This window comes from Ipomoea nil, unplaced genomic scaffold, assembly GCF_001879475.1.
Source record: "Ipomoea nil cultivar Tokyo-kokei standard unplaced genomic scaffold, Asagao_1.1 scaffold2957, whole genome shotgun sequence".
Classification (NCBI taxonomy): Eukaryota; Viridiplantae; Streptophyta; class Magnoliopsida; order Solanales; family Convolvulaceae; genus Ipomoea; species Ipomoea nil.
In genome coordinates, this window is record NW_017619385.1 from 3,091,997 (window position 1) to 3,118,724 (window position 26,728).

At 45.5% G+C, this 26,728-nt stretch overlaps 5 protein-coding genes across 6 annotated transcripts; all 5 read right to left on the bottom strand.

The window, feature by feature from the left end:
* Positions 1–5,807: 5,807 nt before the first annotated feature.
* LOC109162728 lies at positions 5,808–7,336 on the bottom strand. Its single transcript, XM_019311412.1, has 2 exons — positions 6,704–7,336; positions 5,808–6,641 (listed from the first exon to the last, which is right to left on the bottom strand). The coding sequence occupies exons 1-2, from the start codon at positions 7,334–7,336 to the stop codon at positions 5,808–5,810; spliced, it is 1,467 nt and encodes a 488-aa protein (XP_019166957.1).
* Positions 7,337–9,026: 1,690 nt separating this feature from the next.
* Positions 9,027–10,874, bottom strand: LOC109162729. The gene is made up of 2 exons (XM_019311413.1): positions 10,015–10,874; positions 9,027–9,969 (listed from the first exon to the last, which is right to left on the bottom strand). The coding sequence occupies exons 1-2, from the start codon at positions 10,872–10,874 to the stop codon at positions 9,027–9,029; spliced, it is 1,803 nt and encodes a 600-aa protein (XP_019166958.1).
* Positions 10,875–15,116: 4,242 nt separating this feature from the next.
* LOC109162824 (protein SPIRAL1-like 1) lies at positions 15,117–17,589 on the bottom strand. 2 transcript variants are annotated; one of them, XM_019311515.1, is made up of 3 exons: positions 17,479–17,589; positions 16,186–16,483; positions 15,117–15,395 (listed from the first exon to the last, which is right to left on the bottom strand). In XM_019311515.1, the coding sequence occupies exons 2-3, from the start codon at positions 16,456–16,458 to the stop codon at positions 15,312–15,314; spliced, it is 357 nt and encodes a 118-aa protein (XP_019167060.1). In that variant the 5' UTR covers positions 16,459–16,483; positions 17,479–17,589; the 3' UTR covers positions 15,117–15,311. The 2 variants fall into 2 exon arrangements, with proteins under 2 accessions (XP_019167060.1, XP_019167062.1); XM_019311517.1 differs by having other exon boundaries at positions 16,186–16,488; positions 17,479–17,551.
* A 371-nt stretch (positions 17,590–17,960) lies between these two features.
* Positions 17,961–19,695, bottom strand: LOC109162730. The gene is made up of 2 exons (XM_019311414.1): positions 19,546–19,695; positions 17,961–18,818 (listed from the first exon to the last, which is right to left on the bottom strand). The coding sequence occupies exons 1-2, from the start codon at positions 19,693–19,695 to the stop codon at positions 17,961–17,963; spliced, it is 1,008 nt and encodes a 335-aa protein (XP_019166959.1).
* A 935-nt stretch (positions 19,696–20,630) lies between these two features.
* Positions 20,631–26,407, bottom strand: LOC109162822 (ABC transporter B family member 25-like). The gene is made up of 17 exons (XM_019311513.1): positions 26,197–26,407; positions 25,839–25,910; positions 25,477–25,512; positions 25,315–25,389; positions 25,112–25,236; positions 24,738–24,837; positions 24,480–24,651; positions 24,264–24,382; positions 23,147–23,257; positions 22,892–23,036; positions 22,620–22,752; positions 22,352–22,427; positions 22,201–22,266; positions 21,949–22,056; positions 21,388–21,495; positions 21,111–21,308; positions 20,631–21,032 (listed from the first exon to the last, which is right to left on the bottom strand). The coding sequence occupies exons 1-17, from the start codon at positions 26,254–26,256 to the stop codon at positions 20,832–20,834; spliced, it is 1,905 nt and encodes a 634-aa protein (XP_019167058.1). The 5' UTR covers positions 26,257–26,407; the 3' UTR covers positions 20,631–20,831.
* Positions 26,408–26,728: the final 321 nt, after the last annotated feature.

Below are 26,728 nucleotides of genomic sequence, written 5' to 3' on the forward strand. Positions count from 1 at the left end.
AGTTTGAGGTTAGACACTTATATGGGGATCAACAACAAGTAGACCTTGAAAGAAAACAATGTTCTTGTAGGAGGTGGGAGTTGACAGGCATTCCATGCAAGCATGCTATATGTGCTATATGGAAAAAATTTGGGAAAGGTGGAGTGTTTGACTTTGTCCATCCATGCTACTCAAAAGAAGCATATCTGAAGATATACAGTGCAAGTATCAACCCAATGGCAGGTCCTGCTGAGTGGCCTAGGTGTGATAGACCACCCCCATTGCCACCCTTGTATAATGCCAAGGTGATTGCTTGATTGCTGACCCTTATCCTTTAACTCTCTGCTGTATAAAAACTGATTTAAATTGTTGGTGCTTTTCAGGTTGGGAGGCCCAAAAAGTTAAGGACAAGATCAGCTGCTGAGTTAACCCAAGATGGAAATAGAGTGTCAAGAAACCACATTCAATTGCACTGTTCTGTGTGTAGGGAACCTGGACATAATGCTAGGAAGTGTCCATCTAATCCTAATAAAAAGGTGTTGTACTAAATTCTGTTGGATTACAATATACTGTGTATAAAACAATTGTAACCTAAACTCTATGTATTTCAGTTGAAGCCAAAAAAGAGGGTCTTTATGCCACTCACCAAATCCCCATCAATATGCCTACAAGAGAGCACCAGAGTGAGGAACAGAGTGGACAAGGGGAAGGGGAACAGAGTGGATTAGGGCAGCATGAGGTTGATGCCCAGCATGGACAAGGGGAACAGAGTGGATCAGGAGAACCTAAGATGAACCAACAGCCAGGCAAATCCAAGAAGGGAACCAAAGTGAAGCAATCAAACAGGAAAAAGCCATACTATACAAGGAGCAAGACTGTGTTCAAGTCCAAGTTCTTTGGCAACCATGATGACCCAATTGACATTTAGTGAATGCATGTGAAGTTAGTTTGTATGTATGTTTTGATGAAGTTAGTTTGTGTGTATGTTTTGGTAACTGATTTGGCTGCTAAATGATTACAAACTCTTTAGATAGCAGCTTGTTTTGGTCATAATGTATGATAACTATGAGATTATGGTATGCAGTGTTTTGGTCATATGTTAAATCATGGGCTTTTACAGTTGATGGAATTAATTAAACCGGGGGTCCGACTTAACTAACCCGAATAAGAATACGAATAGTAAATAAATGACACGAATGATATGGTAAAGGCCGTGAGACCGTAGATTGTATTAAATGCCGTAGAATAGGCTATTACAATAGTATTTTAGGACAAGGTATGTAGGAAAATGTAGATCGTGTCCTAACTGGACAAGGTGGGGGGTTTTTATACAAACCCCGCCTCTAACCGCCACCCCCTAAAGCGGGGGGTGGTTAGATCCGAGTTGACCGCGCCCGGTCTCGCAACCGGGCCGTGCTGTGGGGCCAGGCCGAGCCCGTCATGGGCTCAGGTCGAGCCCATTTGGAGGTCGGCCCGGCCTCCGACGTGGCCCGTGCGGGGGCCACGTGGCGAGGCCCCGTCCGGGGCAGGTACGTGGCGCCGCCCCGGGACCCGTTCTTGTCCGCGCCCTCGGGTCGGTGCGGGTCGGTTCCCAATATATCCGTCATCAGTCCCCCACTCTCCAAGCTGCGAGTAATTGTCAGTGAAGGAGAGTAGATGCTCTGGCCGACCTCCCAAAAATGCCGACCCCGAGACGCCCGCGTCCCTGCGTTATAGTTGCCGTCCAAGTGTACTTCTCGCGATAATGATGAAAAAACTCCCTCCGGAATATGACTCCTTCATCTGTTAGGACACATACACAGTAGAGTCCTCTTAGGTCTTGGTCATTTCCTCCAAGTCAACCAATCACATCCATCTTCTCACCCTTTTCCCCCCCATTTTTTGCATTTTGAATTTCAAAACTCCCCCTCTTCCTATCTCCCCCTCTTCTATATAAACTCCTTCTCCCCTCTCATTCTACACTTTTACCATCCCAACATCACTCTCCTCTCCCCCCAAGTTCCGGCGAGCCACCACCTCCACCGGATTCCGGCGACCCCACGGCGGCAACCTCCGGCGAGCCACCATCGAATTCCGGCGAACCCGCGGCAACGAGTCCCGACCAATCTCCAACTTCCCCCGTCGCCGAGCCGTAGGCCCGAGCATGGTACACCCCCCCTCTTCTCTCTCTTTTCCCTTCTTTACTGCTTTTTTTTTTTTTTTTCGAACCACCCTGCCGCCACTGCTTCGTCGCGGCGGCGCTGTCGCGCCACTGCCACGGGGCCGCTCGCAAGCCGCGCCCCCGTGGTCCCCGGCCGACCTCCCGGGCTTGGGCCGTGGCGAGGGCGGCAACGGCCGCCCCTCACTGCCGGGGACGCGCCGCCACTTGGCGACGGGTCGTGCCGACCTCGGTCGCCGAGGCCGTGCCGGCCGGCCTGCTCTGTCGACCCTTCAAACTGCCTTCCCTCTTTTTTTGTTTTTTTTTTTTTTAATTTTTTTGCTACGCCATGCCGGCGCCGAGGCCGTGTCGGCCTCGGGGTCGGCCCGACCTCGGCTTGGTCGGGCGGCCTAGGCCGGGGTCCTTGACGACCACCAATTTTATTTTTTTTTTTATATGTGTCAAGCACGCCCCGTTCTTATACCCCTTCTCTTTTATCTCGTAGGTTTAGTCGGTGCATGTACACCTCTTCCGGTTCCTTGGACGATTTTTTGGACTCCGTAGACACTCACATCCTTCCTATGGACGAAAACAACGACCCCCCACTCCTTTTCCTGCTCATTCCCCCTCTGGGGAAGTTACCATGCCCTACGAGGGTCCGTTGGACGCCCATCCTCCCGTCATGGAGGACCCCTTTGCGGTCCCGTACGAGGATCCCGTCCAGTACACCCCTTTGGAGACACTCATCGCGGCCTCAACTTTGGCTCGGACCTCCGTGCAGGAGTTTGAGGAGGCCGAACGCTATGTTGGATCTGCGGGCGAGGTACGCCTGCCTTCTCTGTCGGCGAATGTCACCGAGCCTCCGACACCTCTCTTCTTCGGGGTTCATGTGCAGTCCCTGTACCTCGGTTTTCGCTTCCCTATCCATCCCTTCATCGAATCTTTCCTCAACCATTACGGCATTGCACCCGGGCAGTTGGTGCCGAATGCTCATTATCTGCTTCTTGCTTTCTTGCTTCGCTGCCACACCATTCGTGTCAAGCCCTACCTGGATCTCTTCCAGAGTTTGTTTCAAGTCACTTCGTCCTCCGGCCAGGCCAGTAAGGGGTTCGTGTGTATAGCGGCCCGGGCGCGTATGAAGACGTTCCATGACTTCAATCAGACCAACAGAGATTGGAAACCGCACTTTGTCTTCATCTCGGTTGGTGATCGTCGGCCGTTCCTATCTTAGAACAACAGGTTTGTGCACCATCGGACCCCGCTCCAGACGGCCGCCTTAGCCCGGGACGTCCACGCCTTTCGGGGTGATCGGGGAGAGATTGTCATCGGCGAGATGATTACGCCGGAGAACATGCGTAGCCTGGGCTTTGTGTCGGATGGGCCGCTATCGCCTCGTATTCGCCCGCGCCTTCTGCGTACGCCCCAGTCGGACGCGCGTCCCTTGATCGAGTTATCAGACGATGAGCCGCCAGAGCAGTCCCTGGGATCCTCGGGGTCTTCGGGCGAGGTTTTTGCCGAGCCTAGGTCCTCCGGGTCTGCTATCGGCCCACCGCGTGCCTCTACTCGTGGTTTGTTCCCCTTCATTTGCTAGACCATCGTTTGTATATTTGGCTTACGGTTTAACCCTTGCTCGTCTCCTTTTGCAGCGCGATCTCCCATCATGTCTTCGTTCCGTGAGCGTCTCGAGCGCGTCGTGGCACGTGGCCCTGTTGCGAAGAGACAGAAGGTTACTGCACAGTCTGGCGCCCCCCCTTCTGAGTCTGGTGCGCTCCCGCCGCGAGGGACGCGGCCGCAGGTGAGTCGCCCCCCCGTACCGCCGGTCGTTCCGCCTCCGTTGTCGCCTGCCCAGCACACGACGCGGAGCTTGCCCGCTATCATGCGAGAGGCCCTCCGGACCATCGAGGTATGTATTATTGCTTGTGGTTTCCTTTATTACACTTAGTCCTTGTTGTTGTCTTGTTATGATTATGCCTCTTCGCAGGGTTGGGCCGTGTCCACCGTGGCCCTTGCCGAGGAGGAGCAGGGTCGCGCTCGCGAGCTGGTGCGAGCCTTGGAGGCTGAGACCAGGCGGGCCGATGAGGCGGTCAGGCGTGATGCCGAGTCCCGGCAGGCCTTGGAGGCGGAACGGAAGAGGCATGCGGAGGAGCTTGGACAGGTCGTCCCCGCCTATAAGAAGTCTGATGAGTTCGAGCGCGACGCCGAGGAGTATGTTCGTGGGCGCAGCGGCGATATAGTCGCCTCGTGGCTAGCTAGTGATGCCGGGAAGGAGACGATTGCGGAGGAGAGTGTTATGGCCTTCCAGGTGGGCCGATATGCTATGCAGCAGGAGATCTACACCGCCCTTCGTTAGCAAGGAGATGCCTTCGACCCGGTCGTCCTCAAGTTGCCGGTCGAGATGGAGAACCCCGAGCCAGTGACCCCTGCGACGGGCTTCTCACTATCACCCCTTGATCGCGCCGACGAGCCTGTGGAGTTGGTGGCCTCCTCGGGAGTTGTTTCCCCCACTTTGCTGAGCGTTCATGTTCCTGACTTGGATGAGGGGGCCGAGGGAGTGACCGTTGCCGTTGCACCGTCGACTGAGCTGCCACTCGCCACCGCGCCGGGTTCGGATGAGCAGCCTTAATTGTGCTTGTTTCAGCTCATTCTCTGTTTTGTGTATCCGGGCATAGACTTTAGACGTGTATTCTTGCCCTCTTTTGCTGTTTATTTCCTTTGATGACTCTTCCTGCTTTATCTTGCTGTGCTTCGCATGTTGGATCTTCGTTATATGCTTATGACTTATGTTTGATTATGCGTTCCTGCTGCCGTAACCATGGTGGGTTTTTTTTTTTTTTTTTTGAGTGCCCGACCAGTGCCGGGGGTCTTGATGCAGCGTGGCGCACCCCGGCAGTACGGCCGAGGTGCACGCAGCATGGTGCGCCCCGGTTGTGCGGCCGAGGCGGCATCTTGTTGCGCCCCGATGTTGCCGGGGCGTGATAGGCCTATCTTTTTTTTTTTTTTTTTGCCATGTGTTAGCCTCTTCGACAAAGTTCGAGGGGACTATGTCATCGGGCTCTCCCGTCGGGGTTGGTACGCGGGGCCGGACCTCGTGCCCCCTTAGGGTGCGTTAGCTTCTCGGGCTAAGTCCTTGCGGACTACACCACCGGGCTCTTCCGTCGGGGTTTGTACGCGAGGTCGGACCTCATGCCCCCTTAGGGTGCGCCAAACCACTTGGGCCCAGTCCTGTCAGACCAGGCCACCGGGCTCCTCCGTCGGGGTTTGTACGCGAGGTTAGACCTCGTGCCCCCTTAGGGTACGCGTTAGCTGCTCGGGCACGGCCTGTCAAGACCGTGCCACTGGGCTCTTCCGTCGGGGTTTGTACGTGAGGTCGGCCCTCGTGCCCCCTTAGGGTGCGTCCTCCGTTGGGGTTTGTACGCGAGGTCGGGCCTCGTGCCCCCTTAGGGTTCGCCGGGGGGGAAGACATGAGTGAGCACTCGTTCCCCCCTGTTTCGTAATTTTTTCTACTTTTTTTTTTTTAAGGGAGATAAAATGCATGAGAACCAACTTTGTAACACAAGGATCCTGCGCACAATGTGTTCTGTAATATGCGATTTTATTCTGACTATTGCCGCTCACTAAGACATTATTAGGGGAGGGGAATGGTCCTCCTCCTAGAATAGCAATGCCAAGACCCGCCTCTCACGTGGTAGGTCTACTGGTAAAATTTCAGCAGGTGCTCTGAGTTCCAGACCTTGGGTATCATCTTTCCTTTGAACTTGTAGCTGCCCGGGCGGACCACGGCTGCTATAATGTACGGGCCCTCCCAATTAGGAGCAAACTTTCCTCCCGCCTGGGGCTGGCTTGCCTCTCTCCTCCTGAGCACGTAGTCTCCCGCTTGGAAGTAGCGGGGCCGTACCCGCTTGTCATGGTAAGCTTTGGTTTGCCTCTGGTAATTCTCAGCTCGAATCGCAACTGCTTTGCGCCTGTCATCGATCAGGTGGAGGTCAGTTCTATGGTGCTCCTCATTCGTGTCGGGGTCGTAATCCTCCTCCCGGCGGGAAGGTATGACTACCTCTGCTGGGGCTCGAGCTTCGAACCCGTAGGCCAGGGAGAAAGGTGTCTCCCCCGTGGCCCTCCGGGGGGTGGTGCGGTAGGCCCATAGAATGGCGTCGAGCTCCTCTACCCACGCCCCCCTGCGGATTCCAATTTCTTTTTCAGACCGCCCACTATAGTGCGGTTGGCATTCTCCACCTGCCCATTTGCTTGGGGATAGCACACGGCCACCCGACTGTGAGTAATGTGCCATTCTGCACAGAACCCCTTGAACTCTTGCCCTTTGAATTGGCGTCCGTTGTCGGTGATGAGTTGCATTGGGACCCCAAAACGACACAAGATGTTTTTGTACACAAAGTGCTTGCAACGGGCGCTTGTTATGGTCGCCAGTGGTTCCGCCTCCACCCACTTGGTAAAGTAGTCCACTGCCACTATGAGGTACTTCCTTTTTCCCGACCCCATAGGCAGAGCTCCCACTAGGTCCACTCCCCACCTGGAGAAGGGGATGACCGAGCTGATGGGGGTGTAGCTCGTGGCGGGTCGGCCGGGGGTGACCTGGAAATGCTGGCAGGTTTCGCAACCCCTAGCGTAGTCAGCGCACTCCTTGGCCATTTTGGGCCAAAAGTACCCCTGTATGATGGCCCTTCGGGACATGGCGAAGGCCCCTTGGTGGGCGGAGCAGGTCCCCTCGTGGATTTCTTCCATGACTGCCCTGGCTTCGTCCGGGTACAGGCAACGCAACAAGGCGCCGTTATAGGACCTCTTGTAAAGTGTGTCCCCCATGATTACGTACGTGGGGGCTCGTCGTTTCACCAATTTGGCATCGGCCTCGTCGGGAGGCAGTGCACCTATTCTCTTGTATTCCTTGAGGTGGTCCAGCCAGCAGGGAGGCCTGGTTTGCACGGGTAGGACCGGGTAGGCGTCCAGGCTCGACCTCTCGAAATCCTCGATTCGGGCTATTTTTGAGATATGTTCTGGGGCCCCTTGGGCGAGCTTGGACAAGATGTCAGCGTCTGTGTTCTGGTCCCGAGGCACCTGTAGGACCTCGTAGTTGATCAGCTGCCCCAGTAGCTGGAGCACCATGTCCCGGTACCTCCTCATTCTTTCGTCACTTGCCTCAAATTCACCTGTGACCTGTCCCACGACAAGTCTGGAGTCACACCGGATTTTGAGCTTTTCCACCCTCATGTTTAGCGCGAGGCGGAGCCCCCCTAGGAGCGCCTCATACTCGGCTTCATTGTTGGATAACTTGAACGCGAAGCGGAGGGCGTAGTAGGCCCGGAACCCCTCCGGGGTTATGAGTATGACCCCACCCCCGCAACTTTTGGCGCTGGAGGACCCGTCCGTTGAGAGGGTCTACCATTCCTCGTCGTCCTCCCTGACCCGCCCCGTGGCCTCCCGGGCGGTGCACTCGACTATGAAGTCAGCCAGTGCCTGCCCCTTGATGGCGGGTCTGGGCTTGAATTGGATGTCGAATTGGCTCAGCCGCATGGCCCACCTGACCAACATGCTGGCCGACCCCGAGGCCCTCAGCACCGCGTCTAGTGGCTGATTTGTGAGGACCTGCACGGGGTGGGCCTGGAAGTAGTGGTCCAGCTTTTTCGCCGTCGCATCTACCGCGAAGATAGCCTTCTCCACGGGTGTGTACCTGACCTCCACCCCCCGTAGAGCTCGGCTCGTGTAGTTACGGGCCGCTGGACCCCCTCATCGTCCCGGACCAGCACGGAGCTAACCGCGGCCTGCGAGATGCCCAGGTAGAGGTACAGGACCTCCCCCTTAACGGGTTTGTCCAGGGGGGGGGGAGTGACATGAGGTACGTCTTGAGGTCCTCGAACGCCTTCTGGCACTCTTCTGACCATTCGAAGCCCTTCGTCTTTTTGAGGACTCCAAAGAATGGCAACGATTTCTCGGTCGACCTCGAAAGGAAACAGCCCAAGGCTGCCAACCGGCCGTTGAGGCGCTGGACCTCCCGGAGGGACCTCGGAGGTTCCATGTCCAGGATGGCCTTGATCTTGTCGGGGTTGGGCTCAATGCCCCTCTTCGAGACCATGTACCCCAAAAATTTCCCCCCGTGTACCACGAAAGTACACTTCTTGGGGTTCAACCGTAAATTGAAGCGTTGCATAATCGGAAATACCTCTGTAAGGTCGTCCGTGTGGAGGTCGGCGTCGGTGCTCTTGACGATCATGTCGTCAACGTAGGCCTGGAGGTTGCGGCCGAGGACCTGCTTGAACACCTTGGCCACCATTCGGGTGTAGGTGGCGTCCGAATTTTTCAGTCCGAAAGCCATGACCTTGTAGCAATAGACCCCCTCTGGCGTGGTGAAGGCCGTCTTCTCCTTGTCGGCTTCCTCCATGAAAATTTGGTGGTACCCCCAGAACGCATCTAGGAAGCTCATAAGGGCACAACCTGCAGTCTCGTCCACCAGCTGGTCAATGTTGGGGAGGGGGAAGGGGTCCATAGGGCAGGCCTTGTTGAGGTCGGTGTAGTCCACGCACATCCTCCAGGTGGGTGGCTTCGGGGTAAGGACTACGTTTGCTAACCACGTGGGGTATATGACCTCCCGGATATGGCCGATCTCTAGCAGGGTGTCGACCTCCTTTTTGACGAACTCCCTCCTCTCGGCGGAGAGGTACCTTTTGCGTTGCTGGACTAGCTTGACCGTGGGATCGAGAGCCAGCTTGTGCGTGATCACGTCTCGGCTCAGGCCCGGCATATCCTCGGGGCCCCATGCGAAGACCTCCTTGTAGCTCCTGATGGTGTCGATTATCCGTGCCCGGAGGTCGGCCGGGAGGCCGACCCCTACCTTCACGACCCGGTCAGGTCGGCTGAGGTCGAGGATGACCTCCTCTGTCTCGACCACGGGCTCGGCTCGAGGTCAACCTGCCTCCTCTCGAAACGCCTTCTCAGCAATGGTATGGACCTGGAGGTCCTTCTGACCAATTTGGCGGCACGCCTTCAGGTAGCAGCTGCGGCTCACCTTTTGGTCTCCCCGGGCGACCCCAACCCCGGTTGGTGTTGGGAATTTGAGACACAGGTGCTCCATAGAAATCACACACCTGAGGCCCTCTAAGGTGGGCCGACCGAGAATAATGTTGTGGGCGCAGCTGATCTTGACTACTACGAACTCGACCTCCCACCTCCTGGTGTGCGGTGGGGTGCCTATCTCCACCTCCAAATTGATCGACCCCTCCGTTTCGATCGAATCCCCCGTGAACCCGGACAGGGGGGTCCGTACTTGCTCCAGCTGCCCTCTTGAGAGTCCCAGCTGGGTGAACGTGTCGTAGTACATGACGTTCACCGAGCTGCCCGTGTCTACGAGCACCCGGTGCACCACCACGTTGTTTATGTCCAGCTTGACCACCAGGGCGTCTCGGTGGGGGAGGGGCCCATCTGGCAGGTCGGCGTCGGTGAACATGATGGGCTCCCTCTTTGGTTTCTTCTCGTGGGGGGTACGTGTGACCTCCCCCACGTACAAGCTCCTCGCCCACCTCTTCCGCTCGGCTGGCGAGTCCCCTCCCTCGAGCCCCCCAAAGATGACGTAGATGGTCCGCTTCTTCGGGGGCTGGGAGTCCTCCGTCGTCTTCTCCTCCTCCTCGGAGCTGTGGTCGTGGTGGTCCCTCTTGCGGGGAGCCGAGGTGGATGGCACCTGGCCACCCCCCTTCCTCCATACGTTGCCTGGCTTCCGGCCCTGCGCCTGCCCTTGTGCCTGGTCGGGCCTCTTAATGAATTGGTCGAGGTTACCCATTTGGATGAGTTCCTCGATTTGTCGCTTCAAGAGGATGCATTCGTCCGTATCGTGCCCCTTCTGCCTGTGGAACCTGCAGTACTTGTTGGGGTCCCCCCTCGCCGATATCTTCATGCACTCCTCCTTCGGGAACACCACGATTCCCTGGTCCTCCGCGTGCGTCAAGATGGTACCCACTGGTTGTGTCAGCGGGGTGAGATAGCGTGTGGGGTTCAGTCTGGGCCCCTCAGCGTACTCACGTCGGTGCGGCCGCGGCGCCTTGCGCTCCTCCTGGGGTGCCTTGTCTTTCCGACCACGTCCTTCCTCCTGCTCTTTCTTCCTCTTCTCGGCGGCCTCGGCGTCAGCGTACCTTGCTGCCTTGTCCATCAGGTCGTTATAGGTCCTGGGGGGGTACCTGATGAGGTCTTGGTGAAAGGCGCCCGACCTCAGGTTGTTCCGGAAAATCACTATGGTCGGCTTCCCATCAAAGTCGGCGACCCCCATGGCCTCTTTCTTCCACTTGTTGAGGTACTCAGCGAGTGATTCCGAGCTCCCCTGCTTCAAATCACACAGGTCGGCAATTTGCTTCTTCCGCTGTATGCTGGTGGCGAAATGGGATAGGAACTGCCGGGTGAGGTCCGCGAAGGTGGAGATGGACCCCGCCGGGAGGGACCCGAACCAATCGTGTGTCTGCCCGTCCAGGGTGGCGAAGAACCCCCTGCATAGGATGGCGTCTGTTGCCTCGGTGATCATCATGGCGGCTCTGTACCTGGTCAGGTGTGCCCGCGGGTCCGTGGTTCCCGAGTATGCTTTAATGGTGGGAAAGCGAAAGTCTCGAAGTAGGGGCTCTGCCATGATGGTGTCCGCGAATGGGGAGGCCAACACGTCCTGGGGCTCCGGAGACCCGTCCCTCTCATCAATCTTCCGTTGGAGCTCGTCCATCCTCCTCTGCAGCTTCTCGACCTCCACCCGATGGGAGCTCGGAGCTCTACCTTTCATTTCCCCCGATCGTTCGACCCGGGAGGCCTGCTCGCGTCGCGGGTGGAGTCGGGGGACCCGACCTGCTGACCCGCTCGAGGCTGCCTCGTGTCGCGGCGGGGCGCGGGGCCCATGGCTCGGCGACCTCCGAGTGACCGATCCCTGTCGTGGCGGCCGGCGGGAGCATGACTCCGCCGCCGGTGGCCCATTGGCCGGCCTCGGACCCAACCTATCCCGGGCTGTCACGCGATCGCCCAATCTCTCCAGGGCGGGCCTGGTTTGGGTCGGCGCCCTTCCATCGTCGTCACGCTGACGGTCCCGGCGGGAATCTCCTCCTCCCCGCCTGTCCGATGGTCGAGGCGAGTTGACCTCCCCCTGGGTGACAGGTGCCTGAGGCGGTCGGGTGCTCGGGCCGCTGCGCCCCGGGTAGGAGGAGGCGGAGGCGACGCCGGCGCCCCCCCGGCGGCGCCCAGGGCGGCTTGTTCCTCTGCTCGGAGGCCCTCCGCGACGCGCGCCAGCGTGGTGGAAGCTTGCTCAAAGACCGCCACCCCTTCCTGGATGAGTGCGCGAGCTGGAGCGGGGGCGGCGGGGGGAGCTGGTGGCGCACCGCTACTACGGTGGTTGGTGTGCTGGGCCCTCAAATCCTCCCCCGACCTGGCGGAGGCGGCTGGTTGGATGCCGGGGGCAGGGGCCCCGTTGGGGCCGTTCCCGTTCGCGACGAGCTGGGTGCCGCGGGAACCATTGGTATGACGAGAGCTGGATCTCGATCGTGCCATCGCTGTCGATGAACAATAGTGGGGAGAGAGCGCTTAAGCTTGTACAGCAGCTCTCAACAAGAGCACCAATGATGGAATTAATTAAACCGGGGGTCCGACTTAACTAACCCGAATAAGAATACGAATAGTAAATAAATGACACGAATGATATGGTAAAGGCCGTGAGACCGTAGATTGTATTAAATGTCGTAGAATAGGCTATTACAATAGTATTTTAGGACAAGGTATGTAGGAAAATGTAGATCGTGTCCTAACTGGACAAGGTGGGGGGTTTTTATACAAACCCCGCCTCTAACCGCCACCCCCTAAAGCGGGGGGTGGTTAGATCCGAGTTGACCGCGCCCGGTCTCGCGACCGGGCCGTGCTGTGGGGCCAGGCCGAGCCCGTCATGGGCTCGGGCCGAGCCCATTTGGAGGTCGGCCCGGCCTCCGACGTGGCCCGTGCGGGGGCCACGTGGCGAGGCCCCGTCCGGGGCGGGTACGTGGCGCCGCCCCGGGACCCGTTCTTATCCGCGCCCTCGGGTCGGTGCGGGTCGGTTCCCAATATATCCGTCAACAGTGTTGCTAAAAGAGTCACACATTGCTGAATTGTAAACCAAAACAAACCATCATCCTAAATTAACAAAAGAAACCATCAATCCTTACATTAACAAAACCAACCATAATTCTTACATTAAGTAACCAAACCATAAATCTTACATTAACACAACATACCATACATCTTACATTACCATGATCCTTACATCACCAAGATCCTTACATCACCAACCATTCCACAATTCTAAAATTACCAAAACACATTACAAATACTGAACACTTCTTTGGATCAGTTCACTAGCAAAACCTACAACCAATAATTAGTGCAACTATTACAACAAAAACTGCTACAAACTTGTTCATCCACTTAGAACTACCAACCACTTTCCCATCATCTTTATTACATTTACGCATCGTATTTAATTTCTGTATCTCTTCCTCTTGTCGGTTGATGCGTCTTAGCAATCCCGGAATTATTTTCTTTGAACAATGGCACATTGGAGGATCATACCAATCAATAAATCCACAGCCCACATTACCCTGGATTAATTCAAAGAACATTTATTCAATTTCATTCATACATCCAGTACAAAAATTACAAAAACCTGTAAAAACCAAAACTTACAATAGCACCGGAGCATTGCCAAAATCTACGACCGGGATTTTCATTTGTCCATGAAGTTCGAATTTTCAATTGTTCACCACATCTACAATGGATAATTGGAAACCTTTCCCCAAATTCATAGTACTCAGTAGCAGAATTAGAAGAACAAGAAGAATACAAATTAGCCATACCCAGGACGACCTGATGGAGAATGGAGCGTGCGAGTGGTGCGACTGATTTCTTCTCTTCCACTTCGTCTCTTGCTTCCTTCGCTTCGCGTGAGAATGGAGAATGGAGAATGGAACTGAAAACCCTTCTGCGTGAAGGTTAATTAAGGTGGGAAATGGGAATCCGTTTCCCCCCCCGCCCCCCCCCCCCTTTTCTATGGCCTGAACAGACGATTTTACCCCTCCCAAACAATTAATAAACAACTCCAATCGCAATTCCGGCGGATTTCTACCGGCAAATTAGCCGGAAAGACTCAATGTGTCAAAAAAAGCTTACTAAAAGGACTAAATCTGTTAGTTTTAAAAGTCACAAACTGAAATTACCACCTCCGCTATAGTCATAGGACCAAAAGTGTAATTTTCTCTACTAATTAACTAAAAATATAAAAGGATCACTAATTGAGTGATATTATAATATTATATATTTTCACTCGAGTAACCCGTCCTGATGGACTGAAAATGTTAGCTCTAGACGATGATGGATAATATTGTGTTGCAACTACCAATGTCGTCTACAAAGAGGTTTCAATAATGTGTAAACATAATCGGTGATATTATGTTTTTTTTAATGGAAAAATTGCTATATATCTAGACAAAAAAAATATATCCCATACAAATGAATTATGATAGAAATTCATTCTTATAACTTAGTTGTTAGAGAACGAGCATTTGCCTAATTTATGAAAATACTAAACAATGATAAATAAAATCTTCAAAGTTATAGCACCGCATGCGTACATCTAGACATTAGCTATTAATTTGATCAATTATTTACACAAATTCAAGCAATGATAACATCAAAATACATAAACGATCCAAACCATATCTTTAAGTGCACTATATAATATTTGATGTTCTAATTTAAATAATTATACATCGATTCAAATATTCTTAATATATTACAAGTTACAACAAATTCATTCCGTGCATCGCACGGGTGAAAATACTAGTTATAGTAATTTTAAAATTATTAGTTTTTGTGATGACCTAGTCAATATTGATTTTATTTAAATGTGAGGTGGCGTATTTTCATTCACGGTGTATAGCACTTATGCACCGGCAGGGCATCAAATATTTTTCCTATATGAAAGTGCAATTAGACCGTCAAACTTTAAAAAATAATAAATAAATAAATAAATAAATAAAACCTTCATTTAGACTTTTAAACTTGTTAAAATTGTGCAATTAACTCAGTTGACCTATAATAACATGTTATACCCAAGTCACCCGTTAGGTTGTTGTTGTTAATTGCACAATTTTAACAAATTTAAAAGGTTTAATTGGAGTTGTTTTTTTTTTTTTTTTTTTTTTTTAAGTTTCTAGGTCTAATTGAATTTTGGTATATAATTGGAGTGCTTATTTGGCACTTATCCATACTAAATTTAATATTAATATTACTCTCAATGATATAGAAATATAAATATAAATTACATTTATAAATAAATGCCTTCATTTTACAATTGTCAATAACATGTTCTCATGTTTTGAAAACCTTATATAATTTTTTCTTTATCAACGCTTCCAAACACATCTCTTTCAATAAAAGTAATCAGACAATCATTCATCAACAGCTAATATAAATATTTGATTAATTAACTTTTTGTAAGTGCATATTGCTCCAATACATAATTAACTTTTTGTAGGTCTGTATTGCTCTAAAACACTAAATTTTAAAAAACTGCTCATATAACTTTTTCAATAAGCTTTTAAAAAAAGTCATTTTGCATGTAATTAGCTATCAACTAAGAGCTAATTTACCAAACATCTTTCTACAATCTATTAATGCTATCAACTAATCAAACACACTAACTCAATCAACTAATAGATATTTACCAAACACCCCTATCTTTTGAGAATTAAAAATTTTACTCGAGGTTGCTGTAAGTATAACACATCCCCTAACTTCTTCATCTCACCACACACTTAAAAGAAATTTATACTATCTCACGTCATCCTACCCATGCAAGTCTGATTCAAATAAAGGATAACGTAGAAAAGCAAATGCCTGAAATATCCTACAAGTTTCAATAACTGCCAACTAGCACTTCTATCATATCTTTAAAAAAACAAAAACAAAAACCAAGAATCATTGAATACTATCCTAAAGGAAAATTTTAAGAGAAATGCAAATATTATATATGGAAAGAGAGATCATCAACAATTTGTCGATTTACAACAGGAAATTCACACTGCCAAACCAAGAATCAAGTTATTGACAATTCAAATTTTGGATGGTGTAAAAGTACAAATAGGTAGGTTGCTCCAGACTTGAGGAGGAGGATTTAGAGATTGGCATCTTAGAAATGAACTGGGCACTACTTGCTGCTGCCACCTCCAAACAGGTAATCCAGGGAGGACCCTCCACCTGGTGCAGCATGGACCTTGGTTGTAGGACGATCCTGCAAAGCAAAGATGGCGGGCATCATATTTCACCGATATTTTGTTGCAAGATGGGTCTTCTACCAACATAACATTAAAACTCCGTACTACCGAATAAAACACTTCACAAGACAGACTTCTATCACAATATACTAACCACTATACCTAAGACCCAACTTCTCACTTTCTGATCACTTTAGAAAACCATGAAAGCATCCAAACAGAGTAATCTTTTTTCTTTTTTCTTTTTTTTTTTTATAAATAATAAACTATTTAAGGTTTGAAATAAAGAACAATAAATGGTCCAGGAGCAGTTCTAAGTGGTTTATCACTTCTAACAGTAAAACCGAAGGAAATAAAATAAGAGCACCATTTGAAATTTGGTCCAAAGATTAGGTAAAAACCAAAACAAAACTTTTATTTGCAGATAAAACCCACAGCTTAAGGATAGAATCTTAAATGAATGGAAACAAGCAACCTTACTAATAAAGGTGCTTGTTGAGTAAGACCAGCTTTCGAGCACAAGCCCCTTGTATATCTAAAGAAAGGCTTTCTTGTAGTCCCTCCCTTCCCCATAGCACATATATTTTCCTCAAAATAAGTATGTTTGTTTTCCTAAAGCTAGGAGGAGGGAAGAAATGAATGGTGGCTTGCAACCTAGAACATGCTTAGCAATGCTTTTAGTTCAACATGCATGTATACTTTTATCTGATGGGAGAGACGAAGAAGTACAAGATGTTGTGGTAGCCAAGGCTATGAAGCAAATAAAAATCAGCATACTGCTTAAACATAACACGATATACATCATACCGTAAGGAAGTTCCCACAGTTCTGACCATCAGCACGGAAGTAGTTATTTGTTTTGCTCCCGGGCACCCCAGCTGGTATCTGTTTGGTAGCATCTGCAGGTGGTGCTGGTGCTGGTGCAGGTGCAACCGATTTCTGTGGAGTTCCAGCACTAACAGCCGTCCCCTGATTCACAGGAGCCTCAGCATTGTTAGTGGTAGGCTTTGGAGGCTCACCACTACCAAAAAGATAGCCCAGAGAACTCTGCCCCCCACCAAAACTGACTCCACGACCCATGACCCCCTGGCTTGAGTGCAAACTTCTGCACTAAAATTCACCAGTCAATATCCTAAAGATGTGTAATAAAATAGCAGTTGTAGAGGAAGGAAATACATACTTCTAATCTATACCTTCCATCTCCCTCCAATAAAAGAAGAAAACAAATGATATAAAATAACAACCAATAAATAAATTTAAATAAAACAAAACTAGCTCAATTGATACCACACCCCAAAAAAAAAAAAAAAAAAAAAAAAAATCCCCTTTAGCCCTTGCTAGTGTTTCTTGGGTTGTTTGGCTACAAAAGACCCTGTAAAAGCCATTTATTTGAAAAGTAATACTAATTGCTAAAATAACTTCACCAACCAAACTATTTAATTTACATTATAGATGAAAGGTCCATATCAAATTTCTTATTATAGTAAGCTTAATTATCAAAAGAAAATTTGAGAGAAAATGAGAACCATGAGAATGTGAGATCCCTTTCATTGGAAAATGCTTTTGCAACACATTTTGAGCCTTAAAACAATATTTCAGTATTAAGTACTCCACAAGATTCAGAGTTCCAGACCTTCCACTTTTCCAGCAACCTACTGAGATCTATTTGATGAGAATTTTTATACACAAAAGTAGAGGCAGAAAATCCATCTCACCCTATCCTGATTTAATCCATTAACTCATACGCATATATGAGAATGACAGAAGTCCACATTACGCCACCGGAATCAAAATTCAAAGGTAACCAAACACAATCTTCAAAATTCAAATTTTTAAAAAAAAAAATACAAAAAATGCACACACAGACACAACCAAATTGACCTCTGTGGCTGCCATTTTAACGCAGCATCAAAAATACATATCCAAATAGCAAAAACTGATATATAAATAACAAATCCGAATGAAATGGAAGATGCTTAATAAAATAGAGATCTACATACAGGACAACGAAAGTACAAACGAATCAAACCGGAAAATCAAAACGCAAATTCGTAGATGAGAGTAACAGTTCGATTCTAGAGAGATAATAAGAGAACGGACCTTTGTTTAAGATCTGTGGAGAGTGGAAAGCGATAGGGGATGGGGGCGCTTATAATTGAAGAATGAAGAGGAAAGGATAAAGAAACGCTTCTGAGTGGAAGATTGCGGTGGTGGGTGGACTGCTTTGCAAATACGAATGCTATAGGGTTTTCTTTGTAATTTATACATATATTTTTTGAAAACATACATATTGTTTTCACTCCTCCAAATCCTCCAATTTGCATTATATAAAAAGAGAGAATGTTGATTTTAGTCCATTAATTATATCTATATTATAAATTCAGTCTATGAATTCTTACACTATACAAATTTGTTCCTTTAATTATAACTAGATATTGTCCCGTGCGATGCACGGGGTTAATACATTTTTTTTAAATGAAGTATTGTTTCAAAATGAAATAAAAAAAAAAAAAAGTAAAGTGTTGTTGTACCCAAAAGAAACAGGGAAAATAACATATTAAATTATTGAAAGAAAGATTAAATTATAAATTATTAAAAACCTCCTTGTAAACTACATTAGTGGTAGAAGTACCACTATTTTGTACTTCACCACAAATTAAAATTTTGAGGCCGTCTGGGTTGCTTATTCTTGATGCAGCAACATATAATTGGCCATGAACAAATACTGGTTTCTTTAACAGCAATCCTACATTAGACAATGTTTGCCCTTGACTCTTGTTTATGGTCATTGCATATGACAACATTAGCGGGAATTGTCTCCTGTTGAACTTGAACGGCAGTCTGGGATCTGATGGTGTGATGGTCATTCTAGCAATTAATACCCTTGTGGCAGCATTTGGTCCTGCTAAGATGCTTGCTTCAACAACATGGTTTGCTAATCTGGTTACAACCAACCGAGTTCCATTGCAAAGGCCAAGAGTGTGGTCAATATTTCTCATTAACATCACAGGAGACCCAACCTTTAAGGTTAAAGAGTGGTTTGGAAGGCCAGATGCTCGTATGCTATTTAAGAATTCCGGGGTGTGGACATCTGCAAGTATTGAGCTGGAAGAATCTGCTTTACATGCTGTGTCACAACTATAGTATGTTTTTCCTTCTCCAAAAGTTATGTCTGACATGTATTGATTAACTTCATTGACCACTTCTAGTGTTGGTGCTAAAATCGCACTACTTTGAAAACACCTCCCATCATTATGACCTCTACTAAAGTTCGGGAACGTACTTTGAACAATAGTGGCAATAAGATCACCAGCTGATTTCAACAACAATTCAGATGGAATATCAACATTAGCGTAACCATCATTATCTTCGCCAATCGTACCATCACCGATTGAAGCAAGCCATTTAGCAAATTGATCTAGTTTATGTTGTTGCATACCCTGTTCCATATTTTGTAAATTATTAGTTAGACAATACCATGTTAGTATGAATAGGAAGAATAATAATACGCTCACTTTGAGTCCTCAATTAGAAAGTCAATTAGACGCGAAGGCCTCCCTGCTATCTTTACATCCAACAGTGAGTAAATTCCACGACACGACCAATGACATCTAAAAATAAATATAAGACAGGTTTTAGTCAATCTTGAGGAAAAGAATATAAAAAATAAAATAGATATTAGGATGAATAAAACAACATACCAAATAGGTGCTTTGGATCAATTCCTTCAAGGGACTTCAAAGATGCAAAAGATTTTAACCTATACATGAATCTAGGGAAGTCTGTACCCTTGTACTCTTTCACCAGAGTCTTATTATAGAATTTAAGCATGTAAGGATGACTGCTTGTTTTATAAGTGTAGAAATAAGTTACGGGTACAAAATTTTTGATATAGTAGACTTTTCATTCGACAATAATATTAGGACTACCAAGATAATCCTTTGGGATATGGAAGTGAACATATTCTCCCTGTATAACATTAACACAGTGCGGGTATATTAGACTGTTATTCAACAAATGAATAATGCAAGAAAACACATGAATCAATAAAACGGAAAGCTAAAAATTAATAATCCAACCATTCTTCGTTCCGAGACATATACCATACACAGAATGTTTAATGCAAGAAAACGAATGATAAAATAAAATGAAAGTAACGAAATTTACCTGTTCATCGTGAAACACACATTCTCTGCATTTTATAACATCACTATCTCTACTTTGATAAATATCATAGGTGCGAACCAATCGCAACTTTATCGTCGCTTCAGTCTTCATAGGAGTGATATCTCTTGCAAGGATGTACATTGGAGCCATGGTTTTAACAGAATGCAGCTCTAGAAGTATAGTATTTGATATGAAGTAGAATTGATTCTGATTCTGTACGATGTATTTATAATTGAAGATAATCATTATTGTAATTAATTGAATGCCGTATCTTGAGAAACGAAGCGTCGAGAATTTGAATTCACGCATGCGAAAAAGATTTTGGTACTTAATATAAAACCTTTCTCAAATATAAGCCACAAAATATAAACCCTAAAATAATGCAACCGGCATATTACCTTAAAAATTCTGTGGCCGAAAGTAATTACAATACCTTAACCAACGTTGTTTACCATGGGCGGGAAACTGAAATTTTTTTTAATTACTAAAAGTTGTGACTTTATTATATATATAGATTATATATAAAGTGATAATTTTAATTCATTACTGACAAATCTATTAAAAGTAACATTTCATTTTGTGAGACCTGTATGTTTTATTGGTAATATGTTATATATATATAGAGAGAGAGATTCTTAAAAAAACATTTAAGCACAATGGATATCCAAATGGTAGAGATTGATTGTGAATTACTCGTATAATATGTATATTCATATTAGTTTAATATATCAACTTTTCTTTAAGTGATCAACCAATGCTCTAATATGTTTATTATTATTATTTTTTTATATTTTTCTGTAAATGAAATAGTTAATTCTATTTTTATCCTAAATTTATAGGTGGCAGTCTATAATTTCTGTTTCTATCCCCAACGGGAATGGAAAACTCTCCCCATCCCCACCCCCATTCCCTGAAAAAATTCCCCATCCCCACTTCCATCTGAACAGGGACCGGATTTCCCCATCAGGGTCGGATTGAATTGGCATCTCTACTCATAGTCTGTAAAAGATCACAAAGATGTAAATCAACCTAAGGTTGTCCGTAACTAATCGACTCAAATCAAGAAGGGCAATAAATCGTTGTTGGCCATCAAACTTATAACTTTGTGATTACCAAGTTAATAATTTGACCAACTTGACTGGGTTGTCCCACTATTTTATGATAAAGTAAAAGGTACAAGTGTACAACTACATTTAAGAAAACTTTGTTTCCTTTGCACTAAAAAAAAAAAAGGAGTTCAAGAGTTGTTTCTTCAAAAAAACAACAGCTAGAAGGTAGTGCCATTTTTATCCGTCTTTGGGAGCCTGCAACTGCCTCCTCACTAGTGCTGTATAAATGCCATCCTTGCTGAGAAGCTCATCATGACTCCCACTCTCAACTATCTGCCCATCAGAGACCACTGCTACTGTATTTGCACTTTTCACAGTTGAAAGCCTATGAGCTATCACAAGTACTGTCCTCCCTTTCATTAGAGAATCCATGGCATCCTGCAACCACTCCAAGATTATTACAATCGGGATCTCCGAGAACGTATATAGCAGTACTTTGTGGAGAATATAATATACCTGAACAAGATATTCGCTTTCGGCATCAAGGGCGCTTGTGGCCTCATCCAGAAGTAGAACCCTTGGATTCATCAGTAGAGCTCTCGCAATTGCTATTCTCTGTTTCTGACCACCTGAAAGCCGTAATCCACGCTCTCCCACATGCGTTTGGTATTTGTCGGGAAAATTTGATACGAACTCGTGTGCATTTGCCATTTTCTGCTTGCAAATAACGTAGAAAATGTCAAAAGGTATATCTTAAAGGGGGGGACTACGAGTGAACAGGGATGAAACTCACAGCTGCATTTTCTATATCGCTCGTGCTTGCTTTCCCATCCAAGCCATAGGCAATGTTCTCTTCAATTGAACAATTGAAAAGAACTGGTTCCTGGCTCACAATGCTGACCTGCAGTTTTGAAGTAGCATTTTTGGAAAACTATTAAATTTATACAAAATCTTAAACTATTCAGTAGAAAGTTTCCTCTAGAGCACACGAGTTTTTCGTACTTTTGGTCCCACGACTATAGTGGGATTATCAGGATTGATCCACGACTTTCAAACCTTGCAATCTCGGTCCACGACTATTGTCTTTTTTGCAAAAATGGTCCTTCCGGCCAGTTTTCCGTCAATTTCTCACCAGAATAAGAACCATTTCCGTCCAAAGGGGGTCGGAAAATTGACGAAAAATGGGCCAGAAGGACCATTTTTGCAAAAAAAAAAAAATAGTCGTGGACCGAGATTGCAAGGTTTGAAAGTCGTGGATCAATTCTGATAATGTGACTATAGTCGTGAGACCAAAAGTGCGAAAAACTCAGAGCACACAGTATTCTTCAAGGAGATATCGTAGTACCATAATTACCTTTTGATGTAAATGTCGATGAGAGATTTCTACCAAAGGAACCCCGTTCAGCATGATCTTTCCTTGGGCAGGGTCATAAAACCGTTCAATCAAGTTTGCTATTGTAGTCTGCAACAAAGAAAAGCGTCATATCCACCTCCTTATACATTGTTGCGATTTTATGATGTTAGACTAGATGTGCGTGCAGATTCATTGTATCTTCTACACAGGCATGACACTATCATACAGACATTTAATCGTGTAAGAAATTACCTTGCCACCACCACTTGGACCAACCAATGCAACCTTTGACCCAGGTTGTAATTTCAACGTTATACCCTAAAACCATAGTATGTTTGGAATACAGTGAGCATAACATTATATCACAACAAAGATATGATGTCTGAAGAGAAACGCTGATCACCTTGAGGACCATATGGTTGGGACGGGATGGATACGCAAACCAGACATCATCTAATTCTACCTCTGCATCTTGATCTCTGTGACATACAACAATCAACTAAACATCACGTGTGGCAAGATTTGGCTATAAAGTATAAACACACGCTTTCTAAGTAAATTTACATACAAAAACAGTTCTATTTTGGACAAGGCAACCTACTTTCAGCTAGTAGTTGTGTAAAATATGGAAAGAACAGCAAAGTACTGAATTTCGAAGGACTAGAGCTTACCCCAAAGGACATTTATTTCCTGATTTAGGCATAGATGAGACACGATCCAAGAGCTGAAAAACTCGCCTACTTGCTCCTGCAGCTTTCATTGCTACAGTGTATAATCCAGATAGTCCAGATACCGAAGATCCAACTGCAGACAGGGAAAAAATTACGTCATATATGAATAACAAACAATTGCATTTAATCAACTTTGAACTGTACATTTTGGTGTATTTATCTCGTTAAATTGATTATACATTTAGCAGAAGAGAATACCAAAGACTGCTCACCGGTTAAGCTATAAAGAATGAAAGATGTCAGAGCTCCCGCTGTCATTGAGCCATTAATGGTCAAAGTAGCTCCATAAAGTACAACAATAATAACTGATAACGTTGATGCTGCATTTAGGCTTCCAAAGAAAAGACCAACTAATTTCTGCAGAAGAAAGCATCAAACGATGGGTTATATTCTTAGCATGGCACACAAGGCTTTTACAACAGAATTTTCTTAAAAAAACTTCTTGTTCTCTCTCTCAAGGAACTTACAGCCTGAGTAAGTCCAAGGTTCAAAGTCTCTTCCACTTTCTCTGAGTACCGTGATACCTCATAATCTTCTTGTGCAAAAGATCTAACAGTGCGTATTGCGCCAAAAGTTTCCTAAACAACAGCAATCAGCAGATTTTATTACAAACACTAGCCGAAAAAGTATACCAACTAATAGTGATAATCATTATAAATGTTTTTGAATTATTAGTAACCCGACTAAAAATATGCTTATTCAAAATATGTTATGAAATTGGGCACCAATTTTGTGAAATAATTTGATTTCATGTTTTAAAACAATAAAAAAAGAGCAGGATTCTTGGTTTATTGCCAGAATTAACATATTTCAAGTGCAGATGATCGAACACGAAAGCATTAACCTCTAGTTACAGCTAAACCTTAGTCAAGTTCCTTAGCACCAACTAATGGCAATAACTCATTTTTGAAGAAAATGATGCTAGCATTCAATATTGCTAGCATGGTTACAAGGCTATAACATTCAACAATGATAATAAATTTAGGGTGTGTTTGGTTCGCACATGGGAATCGGAATCAGAATGGAAATCAAATACTTGGTAATGGTATTTTGGTAATAGTATTTTGCATGTTTGGTAGTAGGGTGGAATTGAAATGATTACCAATATTAATGTTTGGTTATGTATGACCCTATAATGGGAATAAAAGTTTTAAAAATACAAAAATAAAAAATCAAGGCAATTGATCCTGATAGAATGACATACAAAGCACCAATATGAACAAAAAATCAAAACAAAAATCTGAGGGATGTAGTGAGGAAGCAACATATTGAGAGGTGACAGATGAGGAGGGATAAGATGGAATGATACCCGTTTTTAATTAGGGAATGAGGTTTTAATTAAAGGGGTAATCAAATCTCATAGTTATATTTTAAAAAGCAGTCAACCAAACAATAACTATAATTTTGACTCTCATTCCTGGTGTGTAAACCCATAAACCAAACACACCCTTAGTATGCTTTTTATGGCTAACTAGAAAACGCACTAGAATATCAAGGTCAGTATGCTGAGAATACATGGTGAAGGTACAAGTTATATTCCAAATTAGATGCAATAATAGTATCAATATCAGTGGAGCAACTAACCTCAGCAATTGATGAGGCTACTGCTGCAGCTGCTTGAGTCTTATGGGAGAGTTCACGCATATAGCGCCCAAATTTGCGTACAGCAATTGATATGGGTGGAACAACTACTAAAGCCAACACTGAATCATAGAAGATGAAAAGAGACAACATGAATAGATGTGATTTTGAAAACAACACAAAAGAAGCTATCCCTGCTTAAAAGTTCCATGCAATTACGTGTTAATTTCCATGATGTTGTAAACATGAATCCTAGACCAATAAATGCAGTAGAAAAGTTCCTGAGAGCCTCTGAAAGATTGGTTGTCGCTGCACTCTTAATGATTTGGGTGTCTTCAGAGAGCCTACTAAGGAGTTCCCCAGTTCGAGTTACGTCAAAGAAGGCTATCTCCTACATAACGAACTAATGTTTTCAAAACATTTCATAGGTTAGAGATAAGAGATACATGGTAACTAGAAACAAACAGAAGTCATTACTTGGTGAACAAGGTGGCTGAACAAGTTCTTTCTCAAGTGAGCCACAACCCTTTCACTTGCAGAAGAGAACAACCATGCACGAAGTGCTGTGCAGATAGAACTGAAAGAAGCAAAATGTTGTTAACTCCATTAATGATATAACGATCAAAGTCGATGACATGGACTGGAAATAACTATTATGTTTACTGAGAGTCCAGCTTTGACTAGCTAAAGTAATTGATATACTTTTGGATGCTTTGAGGTTGGATTGAATCCTCAAAACAATAACGAAAGACATATTTCTTTAAGAGTTTCTGCAGGCATGAAAAGGGGGTACCAGCAAGTGAATCAAGATTTCAGACATGTATCTAATTCAACCAAATTAAAGGACATACCCAATTACGACAACCAAAAATATTTCAAGAATGGTGTTTTTTACAGCTCCTAAAGCTTCGGATTTCTGTTCATCTGTTTGGATATCCCTTGAAACGATATCAATAATCGTTCCCCCGAATTTTGGCTGCAAAACAAACATTTAAATTGAATGAAAATTCTAAAATCCGTGTGCTTTCGGGGTGGAAGGAGATTGTCTACTTACAACCAAAATGCTAGACGTTGATGCAATCAAGAGTGCTAGTGTTGCAAGAACCAACTTCCCTGCTTCAGGTTTAGCCTGTTAAAGAACAAGTTAAAAAGCTTTACACATTTAAGCTGTATAATACAAACTTCATTAGCTAGAGTAACAATCCCAATTACTTACCAGTGAAAGCACTCGGCCAAATCCCACATTTGGTGCCTGAAAGTTACGTTCAAGACAAAGTTAGCTCCTTATATACTACAGCAGTCATCTACACATAACACTAAAACAGAAAAAGTAGGGTAACCCCAGCCAAGTTGGCTAAGGATATAAACTTGTAACCACAAGGTCACGAGTTCGAATCCCAGTCCCTTTGGTTTGAGCCGATCAGCTATGGGCAAGCTAGGCTGGTTTATCTTCAAGTGGTCCTTTGCCTTTGCCGACTAAGGTCACAAGGCAGGGTTTACCCAGTGCACACCCTCGGGTAGTGACTGCAGGTTTCCCTCGTCATTCAAAATCGAAAAAGTGATGAAATTTGAAATTACCGGCGCTCCATCTCCATGCTCAAGGTCAGTGAGCTGACCATTCTCCAGTGAATCATGTCTCTTTCCCCCTGCCTATTAAAACAGGACAATCAGTCTAACCATGGAGATTATAACTCCCACACAAAGGCATGAGCACGTGCCACATATCAAGACAGACAAAATTCGGCAAAGAATATTATCAAACACATGCCAAGCACCCAAATTTCCTACATAAAACCTCCTAAATGCCTGTTTCCATACAACAAAATATACCTTCCATAGGATTAGCAGTGCAAATTCTTGAGTATTATACAACTCACATACGAGAAAAGAGAAACTATATATCCCACGTACTCAAGTGATTAAAAAAAAAACTTACTTGTTTGTTCAGGAGAGGAGCTCTCTCACTGCCAAAGCCATGCCCATGCATTCTGTCCATGAATGAATTGCACCTTCAAGAAGAAGACTTTTGAAGTCTGAGTCTCTGAGAGTGAAGGTGGGAGGGGAATACTTATATGTTAGTCTGCAATAGTTCCATAAGGGTTGGAAATTGGAAGAAACGAGTGGCTGATGGGAAATGGGTTCATTTTAACAGCAAAATATTTGTCACTTTGTTAGGACTTTCTTGGAAACGACAATCCAGTCTTCCATTTCCTCTCCTTAAAAAAAGAAAATAATACTAATAATAAAAGACTGACACGTAAGTGCTTGTGTCACCAACACTTCAAAATACTTTTTTTTCTTCTCGTTTTTGAATACTTATAATTTTTGGAATTTGATTTCAAGATTTTGAGATCTTTCACTTTTGTTTTTTTTTTGTTGGTTCTTTAATTTGTCAGCTGCGAGATCCGATTATGTTTTTGTCTAATTATAATTTTATCATTGATAATTGTTTGATATGAATTTAAATA